This window comes from Trachypithecus francoisi, unplaced genomic scaffold (assembly GCF_009764315.1).
Source record: "Trachypithecus francoisi isolate TF-2019V2 unplaced genomic scaffold, Tfra_2.0 Lachesis_group15, whole genome shotgun sequence".
Taxonomy (NCBI): domain Eukaryota; kingdom Metazoa; phylum Chordata; class Mammalia; order Primates; family Cercopithecidae; genus Trachypithecus; species Trachypithecus francoisi.
Window position 1 is genome coordinate 91207333 of NW_022681460.1, and position 24526 is coordinate 91231858.

The 24526-nt window shown below is 36.0% G+C and overlaps 1 protein-coding gene across 1 annotated transcript in view; it reads left to right on the forward strand.

Moving 5' to 3' along the window:
• Positions 1-7722, forward strand: part of IBTK (inhibitor of Bruton tyrosine kinase) — an 85652-nt gene extending 77930 nt beyond the window's left edge. The window contains exons 27-29 of the mRNA XM_033235569.1: positions 4573-4644; positions 5506-5638; positions 6438-7722. Coding sequence (XP_033091460.1) covers positions 4573-4644; positions 5506-5638; positions 6438-6569 — 337 coding nt within the window. The 3' untranslated portion in view covers positions 6570-7722. The remainder of the gene's footprint in view (positions 1-4572; positions 4645-5505; positions 5639-6437) is intronic.
• Positions 7723-24526: the final 16804 nt, after the last annotated feature.

Here is a 24526-nt window from a genome sequence, read left to right on the forward strand (position 1 = left end):
TATGACATACCCATAGCTTCAGTATTCTTGGTATGGGAGTTAATGTTTTAAATAGCTGTGGCTATCACTGATAGTGATTCTGAGAAAGAAAGCATATAGCTTTGAGTTTCAGAGTTTTTTTCTATCATAGAAAACATAATAAGTATGCTTTTTAAAAAAGGAAATATAAAACATTACAGACAAACTAAAATATTCATTGATTTGCAAATTATGGGCTATGTGGTACTGGCCTCTGTTGGGTATATATAAAAGTACAATGTATAGGTGCAGCCTTTCATGTGTCTGAAATCTAGTTGATAAATATTAATGTACGTACAAGGACGTTAAATGATAGAATAAGAATGAAATTACGATACAAGGTCCAGGCGCTGTGGCTCACGCCTGTAATCTCAGCACTTTGGGAGGCCGAGGCAGGCGGATCACCTGCGGTCGGGAGTTCAAGACCAGCCTGACCAACATGGAGAAACCCCATCTCTACTAAAAATACAAAATTAGCCAGGCCTGGGGTGGCACATGCCTGTAATCCCAGCTACTTGGGAGGCTGAGGCAGGAAAATTGCTTGAACCCAGGAGTCAGAGGCGGAGGTTGCAGTGACCCGAGATTGCGCCATTGCACTCCAGCCTGGGCAATAAGAGCAAAACTCCATCTCAAAAAAAAAAAAAAAAGCCAGGCACAGTGGTGCATGTCTGTAATTCCAGCTACTAGGGAGGCAGAGGCAGGAGAATTGCTTGAACTGGGAGGTGGAAGTTGCAGTGAGCCAGGATCATGCCACCACACTCCAGCCTGAGTAACAGAGTGAGACTCTGTCTTCAAAAACAACAGCAAGAACAACAAAAAAACAAAAAGAAAGAAATTATGATACAATATAGAAGTATTAAAGAGATTACAAAATGATGAAGTACCAAATGAGTGATTCTGAGAAGGAAAACTGAGCATGGGCTGGTGTTGTCAGGAAGACTTCATTGCAGAAGGGTTTGAGCTGTGTTAGTTCATAAGCACTTTTTATATTCATTTCTAAATATTACTATATTTATAAGCATGTGAATAATATTAGAAAAAAAGAGATCAATTAATTCTTGATTCCTTTCATTGTCATAAGCTTTTGAATACAGGATGGGATTTTTAAAAGAAGTAAGAGAAGATGAGGCAGTATAAACAGAGGAAATTGTAGGAGTTAAGAAGATAGGAATGCTTATGGTCCTTTGGGGAGTTAGGGTGCCAGGGGTTGGGGGCTCATCTCAGGAAATTCCACAAATTATACATTCTTGTTTAAGTTGTAGAAAATGTAGTTTTTTCCAAGATTAGGGCAAGAATGACAATGTAATTTAAGGGTGTTAACATCTAAAAGTGAGCAATTTGTACAATTTTTATTTGTTTATTGTTGCTTAGGTATTCTTTTTCATTTCATGTGCTTTTATTTCCTATTTTCCTTTCACTGAAATGTCCCCTTATGTAATTCTGGAAAGAAAATGTAAGCTGTGTTTCTTTTTTTTTTTTTTTTCGAGACAGAGTCTTGCTCTTGTCGCCCAGGCTGGAGTACAAGGGTGTGATCTCCACTCACTGCAACCTCTGCCTCCAGGTTCAAGTGATTCTCCTGCCTCAGCCACCCCAGTAGCTGCGACTACAGGCGCCTGCCACCGCGCCTGGCTGATGTTTGTATTTTTAATAGAGACGGGGTTTCGCCATGTTGGTCAGACTAGTCTCAAACTCCTGACCTCAGGTGATCTGCCCACCTCAGCCTCCCAAAGTGCTGGGATTACGGGTGTGAGCCACTGCACCCAGCTGAGCTTATGTTTCTAATTAGTGAGAAAAACTACTTGTGAGACAAAAATTATTCTATGATTATATCAGCTCTAATCTTATATAAAAATCTTTCTAATTAAGCTAGTACAATTTTTTTTAGGGCCAACTGAGCAAGGAATAATTTAGTTCCTTTAAAGTGTAAATGTGACAATATTAATGTGTTTTGGTCGAACAAAAATCTTTTTTTTTTGAGACGGAGTTTTGTTCTTGTTGCCCAGGCTGGAGTGCAATGGCATGATCTTGGCTCACCGCAACCTCTGCCTTATGGGTTCAAGCGATTCTCCTGCCTCCGCCTCTTGAGTAGCTGGGATGACAGGCATACGCCACCAAGCCCAGATAATTTTGTATTTTTAGTAGAGATGGGGTTTCTCCATGTTAGTCAGGGTGGTCTCAAACTCCCTACCTTAGGTGATCCGCCTGACTTGGCCTCCCAAAGTGCTGGGATTACAGGCGTGAGCCACTATGCCCGTCCTGAACAAAAATCTTTTAAGGAAAATGTCAGTTAACCTTTTTATGTTGCTGTTTATTTTCAGAAGGCTAAATTTTATACAGATTGTCTCTTGTGATATCTACTTTTATGTTGCTAATGTGGAAAACTCAATAATGCTATATTTATTATTTGAAAGTTTAGAATGTTTTTGATATTTGTTTAATCATAGCTCTATTTTATTTGACAAATTTGGTTCATTTTAAGATGAAATTTTGACAGACTACACGTTGTTTGGATAAATTTGTAATTAATGAGATTATCCACTGAAAAATCATGAGTGGAAAAAGTTATGGAATTGTAGTCTTAGGAAACATATTTGAGATTCAGTATAACATGTTACAGCTCTTTCTGAATCTTTCTGTATCTCAGTTTCATCATATGGAAATGAGAGTAGTAATACCATGCAGGTTTACTACAAAGCTTATATCAGTTTGTTAATTCAGTAGCTATATCGCTAAGAAAAGTTATCAGTAATTTAAAGCAATAAAGAACCTAAAAACCTCTGCTTTTCATTATCATATACTAAAAAAACCCTTTGAATTTCTGTTTCAGTCATTAGTTTTCTAATTAATTTTTCATAAACAAGTATTTCCAAGTATTCTGCTGGACACTGAGGTATAAAGATGAATGAAGCAGTCCTGTTCCTTAAGAGACTAGTCTAGCAATTAAGATTGACATGTAAACGATAGTAACAGTGTGTGATGCTTTATCATAATGATTGAAGTTTTGTAGGAGGAGAGAGAAAATGACATTTGAGCCAACAGTATAAGAATGAGAAGACATTTGAAGTGGAATGTATTCCAGAATAAGGGGAATAGTAGAAATAAAGGCAGCTGTGTGATCGTGGAAAAAACACTGTACTCTAAATCAAAAAGACCAGATTTTTGTTATCTCTCCGCTACTTATCTAATTTGTGAATCAGACAAATTATATAATATTCTTTGAGTTTGTTTTTTCATCTCTATAATGGGTTAATATATGCTTTCTTCACAGGGTATTGCAAAGATTAAATGGGATAATACACATGAAGTACTTAAGCTCTTAGTAAATTTGTTTGCCCACACATCAGGGCTAAACATTTTAGCTTTCAGTGCATTTTGTACTCTGGCCCTCCTGTTCCTTTTAAACTTTATTTCTCTTTAAGTTTCTTCCTTGCCCTGAATTCAGACATTTTTTGCTTATTAAAGAGAACAGCCTGCCTTTACTTAAAGCACTGAAATCTTTTATAGGTCTGTGTATTTGTACAACCAAAATTCTTTTTACTTGTCCGTCTCCTCAGCTTTAATGTCATTTCCTCAGTGAGGCCATCAGTGTATACCATCTTCCATGTTTTCGTTTTTCTCCTGTGCATCCATAGTACTGTGCACATTGTTTTATCATTGCTTAAGTATCTTTTTAAATCTTCCCCATCAGAATTTTTTGAGGGGAGAAGATTGGGTTTTAATCAGCCTGATTTTCAGCACCTACGATAATTCTGACATGCTCAATAAATGTGTGTAAATGAATCATGAAGTCAATATTTTAGGTCCTGTTAATTTACTCTCTGACTTTGTGTTGTTAAACCTGTCTAGTCCTCAGTTTGCTCATTGCTGAAAGAGAGCATTGGAGTGATCTAGATAATTTCTAGGGACCTTTCTAACTGTAAAATTCCACAATTACCTCGTCTGCATTGTACCTTTTTAAGTTTTTCTGCTTACTGGAATGCTTCTTACTGCTTTCATCATATACCTCTTTTTTATTATCTTCTCAAGTTCATTCTTCTCCATGAGGCCCTCTCAAATGATTAAATATTGTGATTTGTATAGTTCTTATAGCCAGTATAACTCAATTTGTTATACTGTCTTAAATTCTGTTCTATTATTTTATATGTCATTTTGTATGTTGTTTCCTCAACTGGCTTGTGAATTCTTAGAAGGTAAAGATCATATTTTGTATTTCCGTCCTATCTGTAATTCTTTGCTCATAAAGTATATTAGCGCCTCACAAAATTTGGCTAATTATCTGATTTAGAGATTATTGGTTTATCTGGTATATATATAATATTATTAGAAATAGGCTATTTCTTGCAGTATCTTTCTCTATGATATTTTATACAGAAGGTTTTATAAATATATATAGATTATTTTGTTTACTTATAATTTTAAAGGTAAGCTTGACTGCACTTATTTAATTTGCCTCTGGAGTCAGGAGTTTACAATTCTTCCTCTGTATATATTAATAAGCAGTTTGACTAATATTACTAGAAGCTTTAATCTTTAATTTTGGTATTTGTTTTGCAGATGCTCTACCCATGGTACCCCAGGACCAGAAGGCAACCATATTTCAGATTTACCACTTCCAGACAGTCCCAAGTAAGATTAATTGATAAGTTATGGGCCTCCAAAGCTAAGTTGCTGCTTAGCATTGAAAACATTAAGGCCAAGTGCAGTGGCTCACACCTGTAATCCCAGCACTTTAGGAGACTGAGGTGGGTGGATCATCTGAGGTCAGGAGTTCAAGACCAGCCTGGCCAACATGGTGAAACCCTGTCTCTACTAAAAATACAAAACTTAGCTGGGCATGGTGGCGCACGCCTGTGATCCCAGCTACTCATGAGGCTAGGGCAGGAGAATCGCTTGAACCTGGGAGGCAGAGGTTGCAGTGAGCCAAGATCATGGCACTGCACTCCAGCCTGGGTGACACAGCGAGACTCCATCTCAAAAAAAAAAAAAAAAAAAAAAAAAAAAGAGAAAAAGAGAATGTTAAGAAATTGGGAATAGTATGGTGTTGAGTAGAATGTATTACTTGAATCCTCTCTGTACTGTAGTTGGAGTTACCTTTCTGTTCAGTTATGTTGTTTCTGCTCCCTCCCCATTTCCTGGTACTTTCCAAAATCTTCTCTCTAACACTGGTCCAAATAAAACATTAGTTCTCCTGTTTTTCTGTTTCTCACCTCATCATTCTGTAATCTCTGTGAAAGCTTCCAGGTTTGCTCATTGTAGGCCACTGGAAAAAATTGTAGCATTGCTAAAGAGCATTTCAGAGAAAATTTTGCAGACAAAAATTTAGGAAGATGAGTGAAACTCATCATTCTGTAAGCTGCGAAAGCTTCCAGGTTCGCTCATTGTAGATCACTGGAAAAAATTGTAGCATTGCTAAAGAGTATTTCAGAGAAAATTTTGTGTGCAAAAATTTAGGAAGGTGAGTGAAACTCATTATTATTATTCTTTCAGTCCCTGGCTATCTTCTTCAGTGACTGCTCCATCCACGGTAGCCCCAGTCACTTTTGCATCTATTGTAGAAGAAGAACTACAACAGGAAGCAGCTCTTATTAGAAGTCGAGAAAAACCCTTGGCTCTGATTCAGGTAAATAACACACTTAGTAGGGTTTAATTCAGAGAAGAACTATATTTCCTACTTAGGTTTTAAGAAAATCATGTTTGTTTGCTTTGAACAGGTGCCTGTATCTATGAAATTAAAATGTAAATGCCAGGTAAAATTGAACTGAGGCATCTAGCAGTGTATTTATTAGTTGTAGATATTCAGGACAATTAATTTATGACTAATAAATTATGATAAAGCTTATATTTTTCCTTTGGTGATACTTTGGATTATTTGTTTTTTAAAATGACCAGTAGAGAATTTGGCAGTATTCTCTAGTGCTACACTTGGCTTCTGTATCAGTAAGAATTCTAAGACTGTAAGCAACAGAAGCCTACTCTGGCTAACCTAAGGAAAACATAATTTATTTGAGGGCTATTAAGATTCCATAGACTTAGCTGAAAGACCAGACAGCCAGGCTTGGAAACAGAAAAGACCCATAGTAGCACTGGAAAGCTCAGAAGCAAGATTTAGAGGACTTGTGCAATAGCAGAAAGTATCTCACAGAATAAAGCTATTGGAATGAATGAATTTCAGCAATCATTTTCATTTTCTTTTTCCTTCTGCTCAAGATTCAAATTCAAGTGCCCATGGGTATCTCATGATTCTACCTCAGGTCTCAAGCTTTTTCCTTGCCACAGAGATAGCAGGATACTTGATTTAATTTCACTGTATTGTATCCATGGAAAGTGGTAGTACCTCAAAAGGAAATTGGAAGGCAAATACATCCTGCTTAATTTATAATCAAAAGAATAAAAAGTCTTCATTCCCTTCCTCCTTTCAGATTGAGGAGCATGCCATACAAGATTTATTGGTTTTCTATGAGGCATTTGGCAACCCTGAAGAGTTTGTCATTGTTGAAAGGACACCGCAGGGACCACTGGCAGTACCTATGTGGAATAAGCATGGATGCTAGTTCACTGTGGAGTTGAGATGCATGTTTCATAATTATGAGTTTGTTTGTATAAAGAAAAGCTGTGGAAAAGAGTCTTAGAGATTTTATAATATCATTCTAAATAGATTAAGAAAGGATATAATTTCTTTACTGCAGTCAAATCATATAATGTTTGTATGATTAAAAATAAATTTCTGAGAATTGTGATTTTAGTAACTTTATATAAAATGTGTGAGACAAAAACTTATTAAGGTTAAATAGAATTGTTTCTTCTGAATAATCTAACAAAGGAAAATATAAGTGATTGAATCATAAGATATAAGGGGAGTGAAGTATTAAAAATAACTTTTTTGTTTGAGAACTTGAGAATTTAGAAGATTTTGCCAAGTATGTGTTGTTGCTTGACTTTTTAAGTATAGCATTGATTAATTTAAAGTAGAGCATCAGTTATTACTTCTGATTCATTAATGGCCAGAATTTTGTGTTTGGTCTAATAGTTGTGTCACCATTCTTGTTGCTTTTTAAAAATCAGGCTATGCCTGTGGTCCATGTCTATTGAAAGCTTGACCTGCACAAATGCCGTATTTCTGTTTGGACCACATATTCTCCATTTTGCATTAAGCAGTAGAGTACAGTGGAAAGGGAATAAGAATACTGATTATGAAAAAAAAAAAGATTTGGAGTCATTGTGGGTTGTTTATTTTTAGTGGGATGGAGGATCTTAAAAACACCTAGTTGTGAGAGAATCAATTTCTGAAAGTATTAAAATTTCTGAAAATAAATGCTTAATTACACATACAGGAATTAAACAGTTTGGAAGAGGGTTGGATTATCATTACCTTTGTAATACTGTATAATCAGAAGTTTTCTGAACCTCAGTTGTACATCTAGACATAAAAGTTGTTTTCTTTATAGGATGTTGTTTGGTTTGTTTCTGAGTGTTTAAATTTTTGAAAAACAAATGTTAAATTTGTGTTTCCGTACCTAGATAAATTGGAAAGGTTAATGTTCTAGTTTCTGGAAGATAAGTCTGGAATACACATAAGCAATTCACTGCTATAATTTAGTTGATGTAAAATGGCGGAAACTGACTCAATATTTCAGGTTTAGCTCTACCCAAAAGCAGCAGACATGTAAGCAGATGTGCAATAAAAAATGATCTTGATCCATTTCACTAATGTGTGCTTCACATTTTTTACAATATTGACATTTATTATGGAAAGAGTTAATATTTTTTCTGATGTGCTACACTAATAGCCAGTACATGGTTAAGTTGATGCTGCATTTATTCTAAGACGGATTTAAAAAGGCAGTTTTCTAAATATGAAGTTGTGAATTTTTATGTGTGTTTGAGTAAATTGAGAAATGAATTTTATAAATGTTTTATCGTTGTTGCTGTAAAGAAGCCTTTGAAGTAATTGATTTCATTTGAAACTGATTATGCTGTATATATTGACATCTTTAATATTTACAGATGCTGTAAAGTGATGATTTTCTTGCTGTCTTCCATGCTGCCTGGGAAGCAGTCTTGGGGGTCTTTGTTGGATGGGGTGTGAAAGAGGGGCATGAACTGAACCGAGTCTGTGAGGCTTTAGGCCATTACAAACCACAACCAGAGCAGTTGCACTTTATGGTCTGTTTTATGTAGTGAGGTATTATATATAATTTTATTGGGAAAAAAGGAGTTCTTTTGCTAGTAAAGTTAAACACTGCCATAAACTGTATTTCTTCATAAATAATTCCGTGAAGATAGCTATCTGACACATTGCTGTCAAAACGCCCAGGAAAGTGATAGGGGTTTTCTTTCTCCCCTAACAAAATAACATTATTCTGCTACAGTATTCATCTCTAATTCCACCTCAAAAATACCTGATAGAATTGAAGAAATACTGGAAATGACAAATTTAAAAGATCAGTGGGATAGAGAGATCTTTAAGATTTATGGAAACACTTACAGAAGTTTTTTTTTGTTTGTTTTTGTTTTTTTTTCTTGAGGCACAATCTCATTCCATCACTCAGACTGGAGTGCAGTGGCACAATTTTGGCTGACTGAAACCTTCTCCTCCTGGCAGAACTGTTCAGCCTGAAAAAGTGATGGTTGGGTAGGACATTGGGATAAGGGCATGTCAGAGGCAGAATATGCTTAAAATTTGCAAAATCAAGAAGACTGCAAAGTCAAATTTGTTGACAAGATATTGAGATTCAGGACTCTTTTTCAAGTCCTAAAGAGATGGTTTTTAAAATAAATTTAAGAAAACTTAGCTTTATATAGGAGCAATATCCAGTCATTTGAGAAAGTTATTGCTAGTTAATGTCTGGGTTGATTCCCTATAACTGTTTTGGAGGCCAGGGTGTATATATTTGTTCATGATAAGGTGGAAGTAGCTCTTTCATGTAATTTTAGATCTGAAGCCTTATTGATTCATTTTATGTATATTCTCTTCATTTTATAAATTGAAGAAAGCTGACCAGGCGTGGTGCTCATGCCTATAATTATAGCACTTTGGGAGACCAACACTGGTGGATCACTTGAGACCAGGAGTTCAAGACCAGGCTGACCAACATGGTGAAACACCGTCTTTACTAAAAATACAAAAATTAGCTGAACGTGGTAGTGGGCACCTGTAATCCTAGCTACTTGGGAGGCTGAGGTGGGAGGATCACCTGAGTCTGAAAGACGGAGGTTGCAGTGAATGAACATCATGCCACTGTGCTCCAGCCTGGGTGACAGAGTGAGACACCATCTCAAAAACAAACAAACAAACAAAAAAAATACTGTACGTATAGTGGTGAAGCGAAAGTAGACCTAATGTTTCTCCCAAATATGCTTCAAGCTTTGCTTATGCAGATCTCTACCTAAATTTTTCTTTCTCTTCAGATAAAATTCTACCTATCCATAATTAAGGCAATCAAAATTCTCTTTACTTTATAGTTTTTCTGGTTTCCCTCCATACACCCTCAAACATAAAGTAACATAAAAATAGTAGCATATATGGATCACCTATGTTCTCACTTCCTTGTAACCCTATACCTTTTAGGGTACTTGTCGTATTGTGGCATTACTTTTGTTTTTCTATTGATCTAGTCTTTATTACTAAATTACTTGTACTTTGAGGACATAGACTAGGCATTTTTTTCTTTCTTGTATATGTGTATGTTTAAATCTTTTAAAATCTTGAACCATAACATAAAGAGATAAGTGCACAAGACAAAAATATTTAGCTAAGTAATTTACCAGTAAGTCAAGAAGTGGACCATGACAGCACTTCAGAAAGAGGTCCTGGATTTGATTTGCTAACATTTCAACGAAGACTTTTGCATCTGTATTCATGAGGGATATTGGTCTGTGGTTTTCTTTCTCTTTTCCTTTTTTTCCCTATCTTTTACTCTGATATCACTTTAATACTAGCCTTATAGAGTGAATTGGGAAGGATTCACTTTTATAGAAGTGTTCATAAATGATTGGTATTATTTCTTATTTAAATTTTGATAGAATTAACTCATGGAATCATCCAGGTATGGGCTTTTCTTTGTGGGAAGACTTTAAATTATTATTATTATTTTCTATTCCTTTACATATTACAGGCCTGTTGAGATTTTCTATATGTTCTTTATTTAGTTTCAATAATTTATTTCTTTCTAGGAATTTATCCAGTTAATCTCAGTTGTCTAGTTTGTTCATAGTAGTGCCTTACAGTCCTTTTAATTTCATAAGGTTTGGTGGTCAAGTTCCTCCCCACTTTTGTAATTTTGGTAATCCTTATTTCTCTCTCTCTTTTTTTTTTTCCCCTTAATCATATCACTCAACATTGAAGTTGTCAAAGAAGTTATTGAAGTCAAAGAACTAACTTGGGGTTCATTGAGTTTTCTCTATTCTCTTTTTCATTGGTTTTCATTGATTCTGTTCTCTTTATTATTATTTTCTGCTTCCTTTAGCTTTAATTTGCTGTTCTTTTTCTATGTATTTAGGCTTAGAGAGTTCTCTTTTTCTCAAGTACAGGAATGTAGAACTATAGGTTTCCCTCTAAGCACTGCTTTAGCTGTATCTCATAAATTTATATATGTCATGTTTTTCTTTTCATTCAGTTCAAAATATTTTTAAATTTCATCTTGATTTCTTCTTTGAATTATGGATTACTTAAAAGTATATTGGTTAATTTTCAAATATTTGGGAATTCTTACCAAATATCTGTTTGTTATTGATTGCTAATTTAATTTTGTTAAATTTGGAGAACATATTTTGTATTGTTTCAGTCCTATTAAGTTTATTGAAATATCTTTTATAGTCTAATATGTGATCTGTCTTGGAGAATGTTCCATGTGTACAGGAGAAGAATATGACTAAATTGACATCAATCTTATGAAATAGTAGCTTGTAGAACTTTGTATGTTTGTATGTTTCCTGTGTTGAGGACATAAATGTGTCCACCTAAATAAAGGATAAGAATCTGAGGAATAAGAAAGATGGACCATACGGTAAGGGATATTGCTTATTTGCAGATCCATTCTTTGTTCTCCGCTATATCTTGTGAGAGTAATCTCTAGGACTTTTACCAACCAGCTTATTTTCCCTCTGACAGCCAGTTATCACCCTCCAGGTGATTCTGATGTTACTAAAGTAGGTATTTTGAGTCGTAAGAGAAGGAAAGATATGCACAGGCTTGATAGCTATTTGGAGCACTAGCAGAATATTGGCGTGTTGGCAGGAGAAAGAGAATGAAGCTTTTTTTTTCTGCCCTCTCTTATGATGTTGTTATGAGCCACAATCATGGGAAGGTCACAGCTCCTGTTAGGCAGCTGTCTCCGTACAACAATCTTTCCAGCTTCTGGGGATGTTGCTTTCCCTCACCCTCAGGCCTAAGAATGGCAAAGGATCTCATGTTATATCTAGTCCAACTAACTGCATTATCCATTGTGGTTTTCCTACATCCTGCCCACACTTTTATAAAGAATTTGATAATAATTCTCCCAAGTTGAGAGTGTTGTCTGTTTCCAGCTTGGACTCTAATTGATTGAAATATGACCTAAGTAATGGAGAGAAGTAATAGAATGTGGGGATTTTGTTGGTTTTTTTTGAGACGGAGTTTCACTCTTGTCACCCAGGCTGGAGTGCAGTGGCGCAGTCTCACCTCACTGCAGCCTCTGCCTCCTGGGTTCAAGGATTCTCCTGCCTCAGCCTCCCAAGTAGTTGGGATTACAAGCATGTATTTTTGGTATTATTATTTTTTTTAGTAGAGATGGGGTTTCACCATGTTGACCAGGCTGGTCTCAAACTCCTGGCCTCAAGTGATCCACCTGCCTCAGCCTCCCAAAGCACTGGGATTACAGGTGTGAGCCACTGCACCTGGCTGAATGTAGAGGTTTTGGTTCAAGGATATTTTACCTAGAAATTTGGCAGTGAACAGATTTATGAGAGACATATAACTTTAAAATAGATCGTGCATTTTGTTTTATATATATTTTTAAAAAGAGGTCTGTGCATCTAGAAGGCAGAAAGGGAGGAGTCAATGCACATAGAAAGAGACTGAGATGCTGGAAAGACAGAAATAATGGTAGAATGAGAATGAAGATAAAACCAAGAGTGCAAAGTTAAACTTGTAGGAAAGGAAAGAAGTGCTACTTAATTTTCTTAAACTGAAGGAAATAAATTGAGGATAATTTTATTGATTCCTGGAGTAGCAACATCAACATCACTGGGAACATGTGATAAATACAAATTCATGGACTTCGCCTGTACTGAATTGGACACAAGAAGGGGTGCCCAGCAATCTGTTTTAACAAGCCCTCCAGGTGATTCGGATGCATGCTAAAGGAGATTTTTTGAGGCAAAAGAGAAGGGAAGATACACACAGGCTTGGTAGTCTAGAAATGTTTTCTATTGCATAGCGAGGGTTGGTAACTGGAAGAAAATGGAAAACATTTGCTATACAAATTTAAAAGGCTCAATTTTGTTTACTAGGAATGGGAGGCTTTTCCTTAATTGATAGTGAAAGGGAGATGTTTGTAAGTTGCTTACTTTTAAAATCTCAAACATTTAGTACAGCTTTAAAAGATTTTGAGATTTCGTTGGGTGCCCTAGAGTTCACTGATTTTAATTATTTATAACTTGTGTGAAGAAAACAAAAGCTTTTCCAGCTACATGGTCTGTTAGAAAATGAAAATTAAATGGCTCAGACTAAGAAGATGTGGAAGAAATTATAGGGCCAGACTCATTTTCAGATACTCACACGATCAATTGCCAAGTAATGAAGTACCTTTTTTACATTCTCTCACCTCACCCATTCTTTTTTTTTTTTTTTTTTTTTGAGACGGAGTCTCGCTCTCCCGGGCTGGAGTGCAGTGGCCGGATCTCAGCTCACTGCAAGCTGCGCCTCCCGGGTTTACGCCATTCTCCTGCCTCAGCCTCCCGAGTAGCTGGGACTACAGGCGCCCGCCACCTCGCCTGGCTAGATTTTTGTATTATTTTAGTAGAGACGGGGTTTCACTGTGTTAGCCAGGATGGTCTCGATCTCCTGACCTCGTGATCCGCCCGTCTCGGCCTCCCAAAGTGCTGGGATTACAGGCTTGAGCCACCGCGCCCGGCCTCACCCATTCTTTATACATTTAATTATGTGTGTATGTGCTTTTTAGATCCCATACCTGTATAATTATCTTTAATTTTTAGTTGAATTTGGATAGGAAATGAAGAACTGGATACATTTAAAAAATTTTGTTTTGAATATGAATTTATACTGCAGGTATTTTTCAAAATATTTATAATGTGCTTTAGCTATGGTGCTCAACTTAGGATGTATTTGGAGCCCCTAAACGATACAATCTGATGAATATACTCGTTTTAAAACAAAAGCCATATGAAATAGAACATATCCATAATACCCTTTTAAAAGACTGAAAAAATTAAGGGAATTTCCAACCCCTTCATCTTCATGTGAAAAGGTGAAAGAATTGAAGACAATATACCTTTTTCCTTTTTAGTAGAGACTTTGAGGCACAATTTAATGTGCAGTAGGATTTCTTTTTTTCTTATTTTATTTTATTTTATTTTTTGAGACAGAGCCTCACTCTTCTTCAGGCTGGAGTGCAGTGGTGCAACCTTGGCTCACTGCAGCCTCCACCTCCTGTGTTCAAGCAATTCTCCTGCCTCAGCCTCCCAAGTAGCTGGGATTACAGGTGCCCACCACCACACCCAGCTAATTTTTTGTATTTTTTAGTAGAGACAGGGTTTCACCACATTGGCCAGGCTGGTCTCCAACTCCTGATCCACCCACCTCAGCCTCCCAAAGTTCTAGGATTACAGGCGTGAGCCACTGCGTCCGGCCACAGAGCTCTCTATTAAGTACAAAGATAGAATAAAGGTATTTTCAAATAAAGCCTCTAATAAACCTACCATATGCCCTTTCTTAGAAGCTACTGGAGAATGTACTCCACTAAACGAAGAAATAGATTGAGAGGAAGACATGATATCCAGGAAATAGGGTAACCAACAATGAAGAGGGGGAGATACAAGTGGAAATCTCAGGTTAATGGTGAAGGGAAAGTTTATCAGACCCAGAGAGCAAATCATTCTGGTGAACTGGGGAGGATGGCAGGCCCCAGGAAGGTGACTCGAAAAGTGACAGTTGGGTTATCTGACAGGTTTAACAGATGGAAAAATGTTGAGAGAAGCTTCACAGAACTGTCAAAGGTTGGCTAAATATTTTATCCAAAGAGTTAACAAAAAGCAACATATTAAATTATCTAGAGATAGCAGAAAACAAAGCAGAAAGAAGAAACCTTTAAAGAGTGGAAGTTGATTGGCTCTGGGCTGAAGTCAGGGGACAACTATATTGGTTTAAATTTTTTTTTTTTTTTTTTTTTGAGACCGAGTCTCGCTCTGTCGCCCAGACTGGAGTGCAGTGGCACGATCTCGGCTCACTGCAAACTCCGCCTCCTGAGTTCATGCCATTCTCCTGCCTCAGCCTCCTGAGTAGCTGGGACTACAGGTGTCTGCCACCAGACCCGGCTAATTTTTTTTTTTGTATTTTTAGTAGAGACGAGGTTTCACCATGTTAACCAGGATGGTCTTGGTCTCCTGACCTCGTGATCCACCCGCCTTGGCCTCCCAAAGTTCTGGGATTACAGGCGTGAGCCATCACTCCCGGCCACGACTGCAGTCTTTGTTAACACAGCAGTATAAATTCATATTCAAAACAAAAATTTTTTAATGTATCCAGTACTTCATTTCCTATGCAAATTAAACCAAAAATTAAAGATAATTATACAGGTATGGGATCTAAAAAGCACATACACATAATTAAATGTACAAAGAATGGATGAGGTGAGAGAATGTAAAAAAGGTACTTCATTACTTGGCAACTGATCGTTTGTTTTGAGCATCTGAAAATGAGTCTGGCCCTATAATTTCTTCCACATCTTCTTAGTCTAAGTCATTTAATTTTTATTTTGTAACAGACCATGTAGCTGGAAAAACTTTTGTGTTCTTCACAGAAGTTATGATAATACCACGCCCAGCTGGTTTAAATCTTTTAAAACAAGGTTTGACTTTTTCAAGCTCTGCAAATATATCACTTTTATAATTAAAAAAATTTAAAGTATAAGCTCTAAAATGTAAATAGATAGATGGCCTTATAGAAAAGAGAACCAGACATAACTCTTACTCATATAAATTTTAACTTTATATTTTTAATATTTTAAAATTTGAGACTATAAAGCAATCGCCTTGAGCTTAGTTAACATGAAAGCTCTAATTATTACTATTTTTGAGATAGAGTCTCGCCTTGTCGCCCAGGCTGGAGTGCAGTGGCACGATCTCGGCTCACTGCAAGCTCCGACTCACGGGTTCATGCCATTCTCCTGCCTCAGCCTCCTGAGTAGCTGGAACTACAGGTGCCCGCCACCAGGCCCGGCTAATTTTTTTTTGTATTTTTAGTAGAGACGAGGTTTCACCGTGTTAGCCAGAATGGTCTCGATCTCCTGACCTCGTGATCCGCCCGCCTTGGCCTCCCAAAGTGCTGGGATTACAGACATGAGCCACCACGCCCAGCTGAAAGCTGTAATTATTAAGCCAAATTTCCTTCATGAAATAAGCCCCAGTTTTTGAAAATGCATCTATCTTCACCCTGTCTTATAACTACCAGATATTTTAAGACAGAGTCTGTGGTGGAATATAAAGTAAGCCTTTAGGTTATTTACATATATTAACTCTTGTTTTATAGGATTTAAACTTGTTTCATATTTAAAACTTATTTAAGTTTCAAATTAAACTTATTAAAGGTAAACCTTTGAATCCATTATGATATGTTAATGTGAAGAGACAAGTTGTGTATTCTGATAAGTGACCAGTGTAGGCCATATAGTTATAGCACATTTGAAGAAATCCGATTCTAATACACATTAATTGCTGAGTTGTCTTAGCAGCTGGACTTATTAACTGGCAACTTAGCAGTTAGTAACTTAGCAACTTACTAACTGGACTACCAGGTAAAGAAATTGATTTGAAGGAGGATAACAAAATTAGTTGAGATTTATGAATGCTTGTGCCAATTTCTATTAAAGTTTAATACTTTTAAAATTGGTTTTAATTTTGTGCTTCACTGGACCTCAAATTCTTTGGAATCACAAGAACATATGAATCCTAAACGTATTCTGAAAGGAGAAATTAGAGCTTTTTTACAAGTTACTGGTTGTTCAGAAATCCAAATTTTCATACTTTAATGTAATAAAAGTTTCCAAATATGGCAACATTTTTAGATTCATAGCAACAGATGGCATGTTAGTTTAGAATTTTAAGTTGTGAATTGTATTACAATTATTAGCTTAAGATTGGAAAGGTAATAGCATTTTTGTATTCTTTATGAAAACCTCTAGAGTTTCTAGGTGGAAAAGTGTTTAAACAGATTTAACACAAAGTACATTTGTCAATTGTCTTTCATTTTCATTGCATCATGACCTGAATAAGCTTTAAAATGTTACAAAGTTAGAAGGCAAAGTAAACTTTGGTTTATTTTTAAACCAAATCATGAACTTCAGATTAAACTAAATTTCGTTCCACTCTAGTGTGTAGCATACTCTAATGACTCAGTCTTAAAGTTTTGGAAAACGGTAAGTTCTAGTGTATTATAAAAGTATATTTTATGTACTTTAAGTCATTTAGGACACAGAAAAAGTAGTATTCACCCATTGAAAAAAATTAGTAATAAAATAGCAAATAAAAGCATCTTAATTTAGTTTGATTAGTAACAATTTGTGCCTGATAAATGCCTTAGTTTAGAACCTTTAAAAGTATTCTATAGGTAGAAAATATAGATGGTTCTATTAAAAATAAGTGTTGTCTTAGTTATTATAGCTCAGTTTGGCATTTCTTATATTTAGATAAAATAATTTTAATTAATTTTTGGAGAAAATGAGTTTTAGCCATTGTGTCTCTAACGTGCTGTTTGTTACATAGCTTACTGACCTCAAATCATTTACAGGATTTAAAAATATCTTTAAACAAAGTACTAATTACACTTATCCCTAGAAAGAGAAAAACATTCAAGTTTTTTAACTCTAGTATTCGTTTTATTTATAGCCTAGTGAAATGGAAATACCAGGTAAGCTGGAATGGAAAGGTGAATTTTCTTTTTCCTTGTAAGAATAACATAGCAGTGACCAGCCTAGGTTTGCTCATTACTCTATGCTGTGACTATAAAATAGAACAGTGTATTTGACTCATTTTGCAATTGTATTAAAAATGAAAAACTGATATGATTAGGCTTTGTGTCTTTACCCAGATCTCATCTTGAATTATAAACTCCGTAATCCGCACGTGTCAAGGGAAAGACCAGGTGGAAGTAATTGGATCATGGAGGCTGTTTCCCCCATGCTGTCCTCGTGATAGTGAGTTCGTACTCATGAGATATGATGGTTTTACAGGGGACTCTTCCCGCTTTGCTCGGCACTTCTCCTTCTTGCCACCTTGTGAAGAAAGTGCCTTATTTCCCCTTTGGCTTCCACCATGATTGTAAGTCTCCTGAGGTCTCCCCAGCCATGCTGAACTGTGAGTCAATGAAACCTCTTTCCTTTACAAATTACCCAGTCTCGGGCAGTTGTTTATAATAGTATGAAAGGGGACTAATACAAAGACATTTAGAAAAAAAAGGCACTTAGTATGATATTATCTTAGGTGTATGTCCATAACTTTGCATCTAAAACTATCGTTGTCATTATCATCACACACATTATCAAGCATTTGTTTAAATATCTAGTTGACAGAGGGTAGAGTTCAAGGACAGGGAATAGAAAGTGTAGGCTCTGTCTAGAAACTGACTTTTGAGCTGAGAGTGGTAGGTAATAATATAATGTAGTATGTTACAAGAACCGTGTACAGACACAGGTAATAAGTACTAAAATTAAAACCCGCAACTGAGATTTAAAGAAAGTAAATTCTTTAGTGTATGTTAAATCCTATTTTGCACTAGTTAAATAGACACCCCCCAACCAATGACCTTGTTTTCTTAAACTTTTCACAATAGTATGTTATTCAAGGTGAAAATCAAGCTCATTAAGGAGATGTTTGGTTTTTTTAACAGCACTTGCCTTCAGACTTGGTGTAAACTTTCTACTTCTCTAGGGTTATCTTCAGAAACCAAAGGAACACACACACACACACACACACACACACACACACCCAAACACACACACACACACACACATTTTACTACTTTTGCCATAGGGATTATTATCTCTATTGGTAACATGCTATAATGCCATATAAATGAACTGTTCATTGAGTTCTTGTAACATAGTAGCACTTTGGTGCCTTTCTTACAGGATTATATAGTTTATAGAAATATCAGGTATTTTAAAACAGGGCAGAATGTATGTTCAGAACAGAGTTCCCTAAAACATATTCTGTGGAATTATGGAATGCTGGCTATGAGGAGTGCTGATTGTGTTTTTCTAAAAAGCCCTATGGCTAAATTAATTTGCAAAATGCTGGGTTAAAGGATTCCTTCTCTTAGCAGGACTTCTTGGAGGCTTCATTATGCTAATATGCATTGAAAACTGTCAAGAAGGGACTTCTACAACATACTTTATTTTAAAATGTAAACTAAATTCACTTAACCAATGAAGGCTTTTATCTAGGGACTGAAATTCTATGGCAATTATTCTGGATCATAGAGGCATCAGCATTAGATATAAAAACTCTGGAATTAGACAAACTAGAAAGTCATTTTACCTTTTTGAGTCCTAGGTTCTTATCTGTACATTAGGAATAATAATTTCTACCTAATGAGAGTATTACAGATTGCTAATTCATTAGAGATTGCTAGAACATAGCTTATAATAAACACTAAAAGATGCTTACTTATCAAAACAGCATTAGTTGCTGAAGCAGAGATCGCAGCCAATATAATTCCTTGACACAATGTAACAAGCCTAGATAAGCTGAGCAGTATGTCACCAAAGACAACTGTGATGTAATAGAAAAACTTGATCCATTTTATATTAAAATATAAATTTTTCTTTGGTTTATTATTCATATTTTTGTGATATATAATAGATGTACTTTTTTGGGGGTACATGTGATGTTTTTATACATTCATATAATGTGTTATAATCAAGCCAGGATAAATGGAATATTTATCACCTTAAAATTTTTTCTTTATGCTGGGAACATTTGGATTATTCTCTACTAGCTGTTTTGAAATATACAATAGATTATTGTTTACGATAGTTACTCTACTGATTTATTGAACACTAGGTCTTAATTTATCTATTTAACTGTATATTTGTAACCATTAACCAACTTTTCTCTTCATCTTTCCCCATCCACACACGTACCTTGGCCAGTCTCTGGTAGTTATTATTCTACTCTCTACACCCATATTAACTTTCTTAGCTCTCACCTATGGATGAGAATGTGCAATATTTGTCTTTCTGTGCTTAGCTTATATCACTTATCATAATGACCTCCAGTTTCATCCATGTTGCTACGAATTATAGGATTTCATGTTTTTTTAATTTCCAGATTTTTTTCAATAGTTTTTGGGGAACAGGAGCAGTGTACACTGTACCCAATGTATAGATTTTTATCCCTAAGCCCCCTCCCACCCATCTGCCCGAATCCCCAAAGTCCATTGTATCATTCTTACACCTTTGTGTCCTCATAGATGAGCTCCCACTTATAAGAACGATGTTTGGTTTTACATTCCTGAGTTACTTCACTTAGAATGATGGTCTCCAACTCCATCCAGGTTGCTGCGAATGTCCTTATTTCATTCTTTTCTATGGCTGAGTAGTGTTCCATGGTGTGTGTGTGTGTGTATAACATATATATAACTACATAGAATCACATATATATATCATATATAAAATATATCACATATTTATCATATATAAGATGTGATATATATATATATCACATTTTTTAACTACTTGATTGATGGGCATTTGAGCTGGTGTCATATTTTTGCAATTGTGAATTGTGTTGCTATAAATATGTGTGCAAGTGTCTTTTTCATATAATGACTTCTTTTCCTCTGGGTAGATACCCAGTAGTGGGACTGCTGGATCAAATGGTAGTTCTACTTTTAGTTATTTAAGGAGTCTCCACATTGTTTTCCATAGTGGTTGTATTATATTCCCACCAGCAGGGTTTTTAAAAGTGTTCCCTTTTCACCACATCAACACCAATATCTAGTATTTTTTTTAAAATTATGGCCGTTCTTGTAGGAGTAAAGTAGTATTACATTGTAGTTTTGATTTGCATTTCCCTGATAATCAGTGATGTTGAGCAGTTTTTCATGTTTGTTGGTCATTTTTATATCTTTTTTTGATAATTGTCTATTCATGTCCTTATTCCCACTTTTTGGTGGGATTATTTATTTTTTTCTTACTGATTTGTTTGAGTTCCTTGTAGATTCTGGATATTAGTCCTTTGTCAGATGCATAGTTGTGAAAATTTTCTCCCACTCTGTGTGTGGGTTGTCTGATTATTTCTTTTGCTATGCAGAAGCTTTTTAGTTTAATTAAGTCCCATATATTTATTTTTGTTTTTGTTGCATTTGTAACCATTAACCAAACTCTCTCTTCATCTTTCCCCATCCACACACACCCTGGCCAGTCTCTGGTAGTTATCATTCTACTCTCTACCTCCATATTAACTTTTTTAGTTCCCACCTAAGAATGGGTTCTTGGTCATAAACTTTTTGCCTAAGTCAATATCTAGAAGAATTTTCCCAATGTTGTCTTCTAGAATTGTTATGGTTTCAGGTCTTAATTATTATTATTATTATTATTATACTTTAAGTTCTAGGGTATGTGTGTGCAACATGCATGTTCGATATATAGGTATACATGTGTCATGTTGGTTTGCTGCACCCATCACCTCATTATTTACATTAGGTATTTCTCCTAATGCTATCCCTCCCCCAGGCTTCCACCCCCCCAACACGCCCCTGTGTGTGATGTTCCCTGCCCTGTGTCCAGGTGTTCTCATTGTTCAATTCCCACTGATAGGTGAGAACATGTGGTGTTTGATTTTCTCTTGTGATAGTTTGCTGAGAATGATGGTTTCCAGCTTCATCCATGTCCTTACAAGGGACGAACTCATCCTTTTTTTATGGCTGCATAGTATTCCATGGTATATATGTGCCACATTTTCTTTATCCAGTCTATCATTGATGGACATTTGGGTTGGTTCCAAGTTTTTGCTATTGTGAATAGTGCTGCAATAAACATGTGTGCATGTATCTTCATAGTAGCATGATTTATGATCCTTTGGGTATATATCCAATAATGGGATCGTTGGGTCAAATGGTATTTCTAGTTCTAGATCCTTGAGGAATTGCCACATCGTCTTCCACAGTGGATGAACTAATTTACACTCCCAACAACAGTGTAAAAGCATTCCTATTTCTCCGCATCCTCTCTAGCATCTGTTGTTTCCTGACTTTTTAATAATCGCCATTCTAACTGATGTGAGATGGTATCTCATTGTGGTTTTAATTTGCATTTCTCTGATGACCAGTGATGATGAGCATTTTTTCATGTGTCTGTTGGCTGCATAGATGTCTTCTTTTGAGAAGTGTCTTTTCCTATGCTTTGCCCACTTTTTGATGGGGTTGTTTGTTTTTTTTTCTTGTAAATCTGTTTAAGTTCTTTGTAGATTCTGGATATTAGCCCTTTGTCAGATGGGTAGATTGCAAAAATTTTCTCCCATTCTGTAGGTTGCCTGTTCACTCTGATGGTAGTTTCTTTTGTTGTGCAGAAGCTCTTTCGTCTAATTAAATTTTGTTAATTTTGTTAAATTTGTCAATTTTGGCTTTTGTTGCCATTGCTTTTGGTGTTTTAGTCATGAAGTCCTTGCCCATGCCTATGTCCTGAATGGTATTGCCTAGGTTTTCTTGGAGGGATTTTATGGTTTAGGTCTAACCTTTAAGTCTCTAATCCATCTTGAATTAATTTTTATATAATGTGTAAGGAAGGGATCCAGTTTAAGCTTTCTACATGTGGTTAGCCAGTTTTCCCAGAACCACTTATTAAATAGGGAATCCTTTCCCCATTTCTTGTTTTTGTCAGGTTTGTCAAAGATCAGATGGTTATAGATGTGTAGTGTTATTTCTGAGGCCTCTGTTCTGTTCCATTGGTCTGTCTCTCTGTTTTGGTACCAGAACCATGCTGTTTTGGTTACTATAGCCTTGTAGTATAGTTTGAAGTCAGGTTGCATGATACCTCCAGCTTTGTTCTTTTTGCTTAGGATTGTCTTGGAAATACGGGCTGTTTTTTGGTTCCATATGAACTTTAAAGTAGTTTTTTCCAATTCTGTGAAGAAAGTCATTGGTAGCTTTATGGGGTTGGCATTGAACCTATAAATTACCTTGGGCAGTATGGCCATTTTCATGATATTGATTCTTCCTATCCATGAGCATGGTATGTTCTTCCATTTGTTTGTGTCCTCTTTTATTTCATTGAGCAGTGGTTTGTAGTTCTCTTTGAAGAGGTCCTTCACATCCCTTATAAGTTGGATTCCTAGGTATTTTATTCTCTTTTTAGCTATTGTGAATGGGAGTTGGAGTTCACTCATGATTTGGCTCTCTGTTTATCTGTTACTGGCGTATAGGAATTCTTGTGATTTTGGCACATTGATGTATCCTGAAACTTTGCTGAAGTTGCTTACCGGCTTAAGGAGATTTTGATCTGAGATGATGGGTTTTTTTCTAAATATACAATCATGTCATCTGCAATAAGGGACAATTTGACTTCCTCATTTCCTAATTGAATACCCTTTATTTCTTTCTCTTGCCTGATTGCCCTGGTCAGAATTTCCAGCACTATGTTGAATCAGAGAGGGCATCCTTGTCTTGTGCTGGTTTTCAAAGGGAATGCTTCCAGTTTTTGCCCATTCAATATTATATTGTCTATGGGTTTGTCATAAATAGCTCTTATTATTTTGAGATACGTTCCATTAATACCTAGTTTATTGAGAGTTTTTAGCATGAAGAGCTGTTGAATTTTGTCGAAGGCCTTTTCTGCATCAGGAGATACTCATGTGGTTTTTTTCACTGGTTCTGTTTATGTGATGGATTACATTTATTGATTTTTGTATGTTGAACCAGCCTTGCATCCCAGGGATGAAGCTGACTTGATCATGGTGGATAAGCTTTTTGATGTGCTGCTGGATTCAGTTTGCCAGTATTTTACTGAGGATGTTCGCATCAATATTCATCAGGGGTATTGGTCTAAAATTCTCTTTTTTTGTTGTGTCTCTACCGGGCTTTGGTATCAGGATGATGCTGGCCTCGTAAAAGAGTTAGGGAGGATTCCCTCTTTTTCTATTGATTGGAATAGTTTCAGAAGCAATGGTACCAGCTCCTCTTTGTACCTCTGGTAGAATTCGGCTGTGAATCCCTCTTGTCCTGTCCTTTTTTTGGTTGGTAGGCTATTAATTATTGCCTCAATTTCAGAGCCTGTTATTGGTCTATTCAGAGATTCAGCTTCTTTCTAGTTTAGTCTTGGGAGGGTGTATGTGTCCAGGAAATTATCCATTTCTTCTAGATTTTCTAGTTTATTTGCATAGAGGTGTTTATAGTATTCTCTGATGGTTGTTTGTATTTCTGTGGGGTCAGTGGTGATATCCCCTTTATCATTTTTTATTGCGACTATTTGATTCCTCTCTCTTTTCTTCTTTATTAGTCTTGCTAGCAGTCTGTCAATTTTGTTGATCTTTTCAAAAAACCAGCTCCTGGATTCATTGACTTTTGAAGGACTTTTTTGTGTCTCTATCTCCTTCAGTTCTGCTCTGATCTTAGTTATTTCTTGCCTTCTGCTAGCTTTTGAGTTTGTTTGCCCTTGTTTCTTTGGTTCTTTTAATTGTGATGCTAGGGTGTTGATTTTAGATCTTTCCTGCTTTCTCTTGTGGGCATTTAGTGCTATACATTTTCCTCTACACACTGCTTTAAATGTGTCCCAGAGATTCTGGTATGTTGTGTCTTTGTTCTCATTGGTTTCAAAGAACATCTTTATTTCTCCCTTAATTTCATTATTTACCCAGTAGTCATTTAGAGTAGGTTGTTCAGTTTCCATGTAGTTGCGTGGTTTTGAGTGAGTTTCTTAATCCTGAGTTCTAATTTGACTGCACTGAGAGACAGTTTGTTGTGATTTCTGTTCTTTTACATTTGCTGAGGAGTGCTTTACTTCCAATTATGTGGGCAATTTTAGAATACATGTGATGTGGTGCTGAGAAGAATGTATATTCTATTGGTTTGGGGTGGAGAGTTCTGTAAATGTCTATTGGGTCTGCTTGGTGCAGAACTGAGTTCAAATCCTGGATATCCTTGTTAATCTTCTGTCTCGTTGATCTAATATTGACAGTGGGGTGTTAAAGTCTCCCATTATTATATATGAGAGTCTAAGTCTCTTTGTAAGTCTCTATGGACTTGCTTTATGAATCTGGGTGCTCCTCTATTGTGTGCATATATATTTAGGATAGTTAG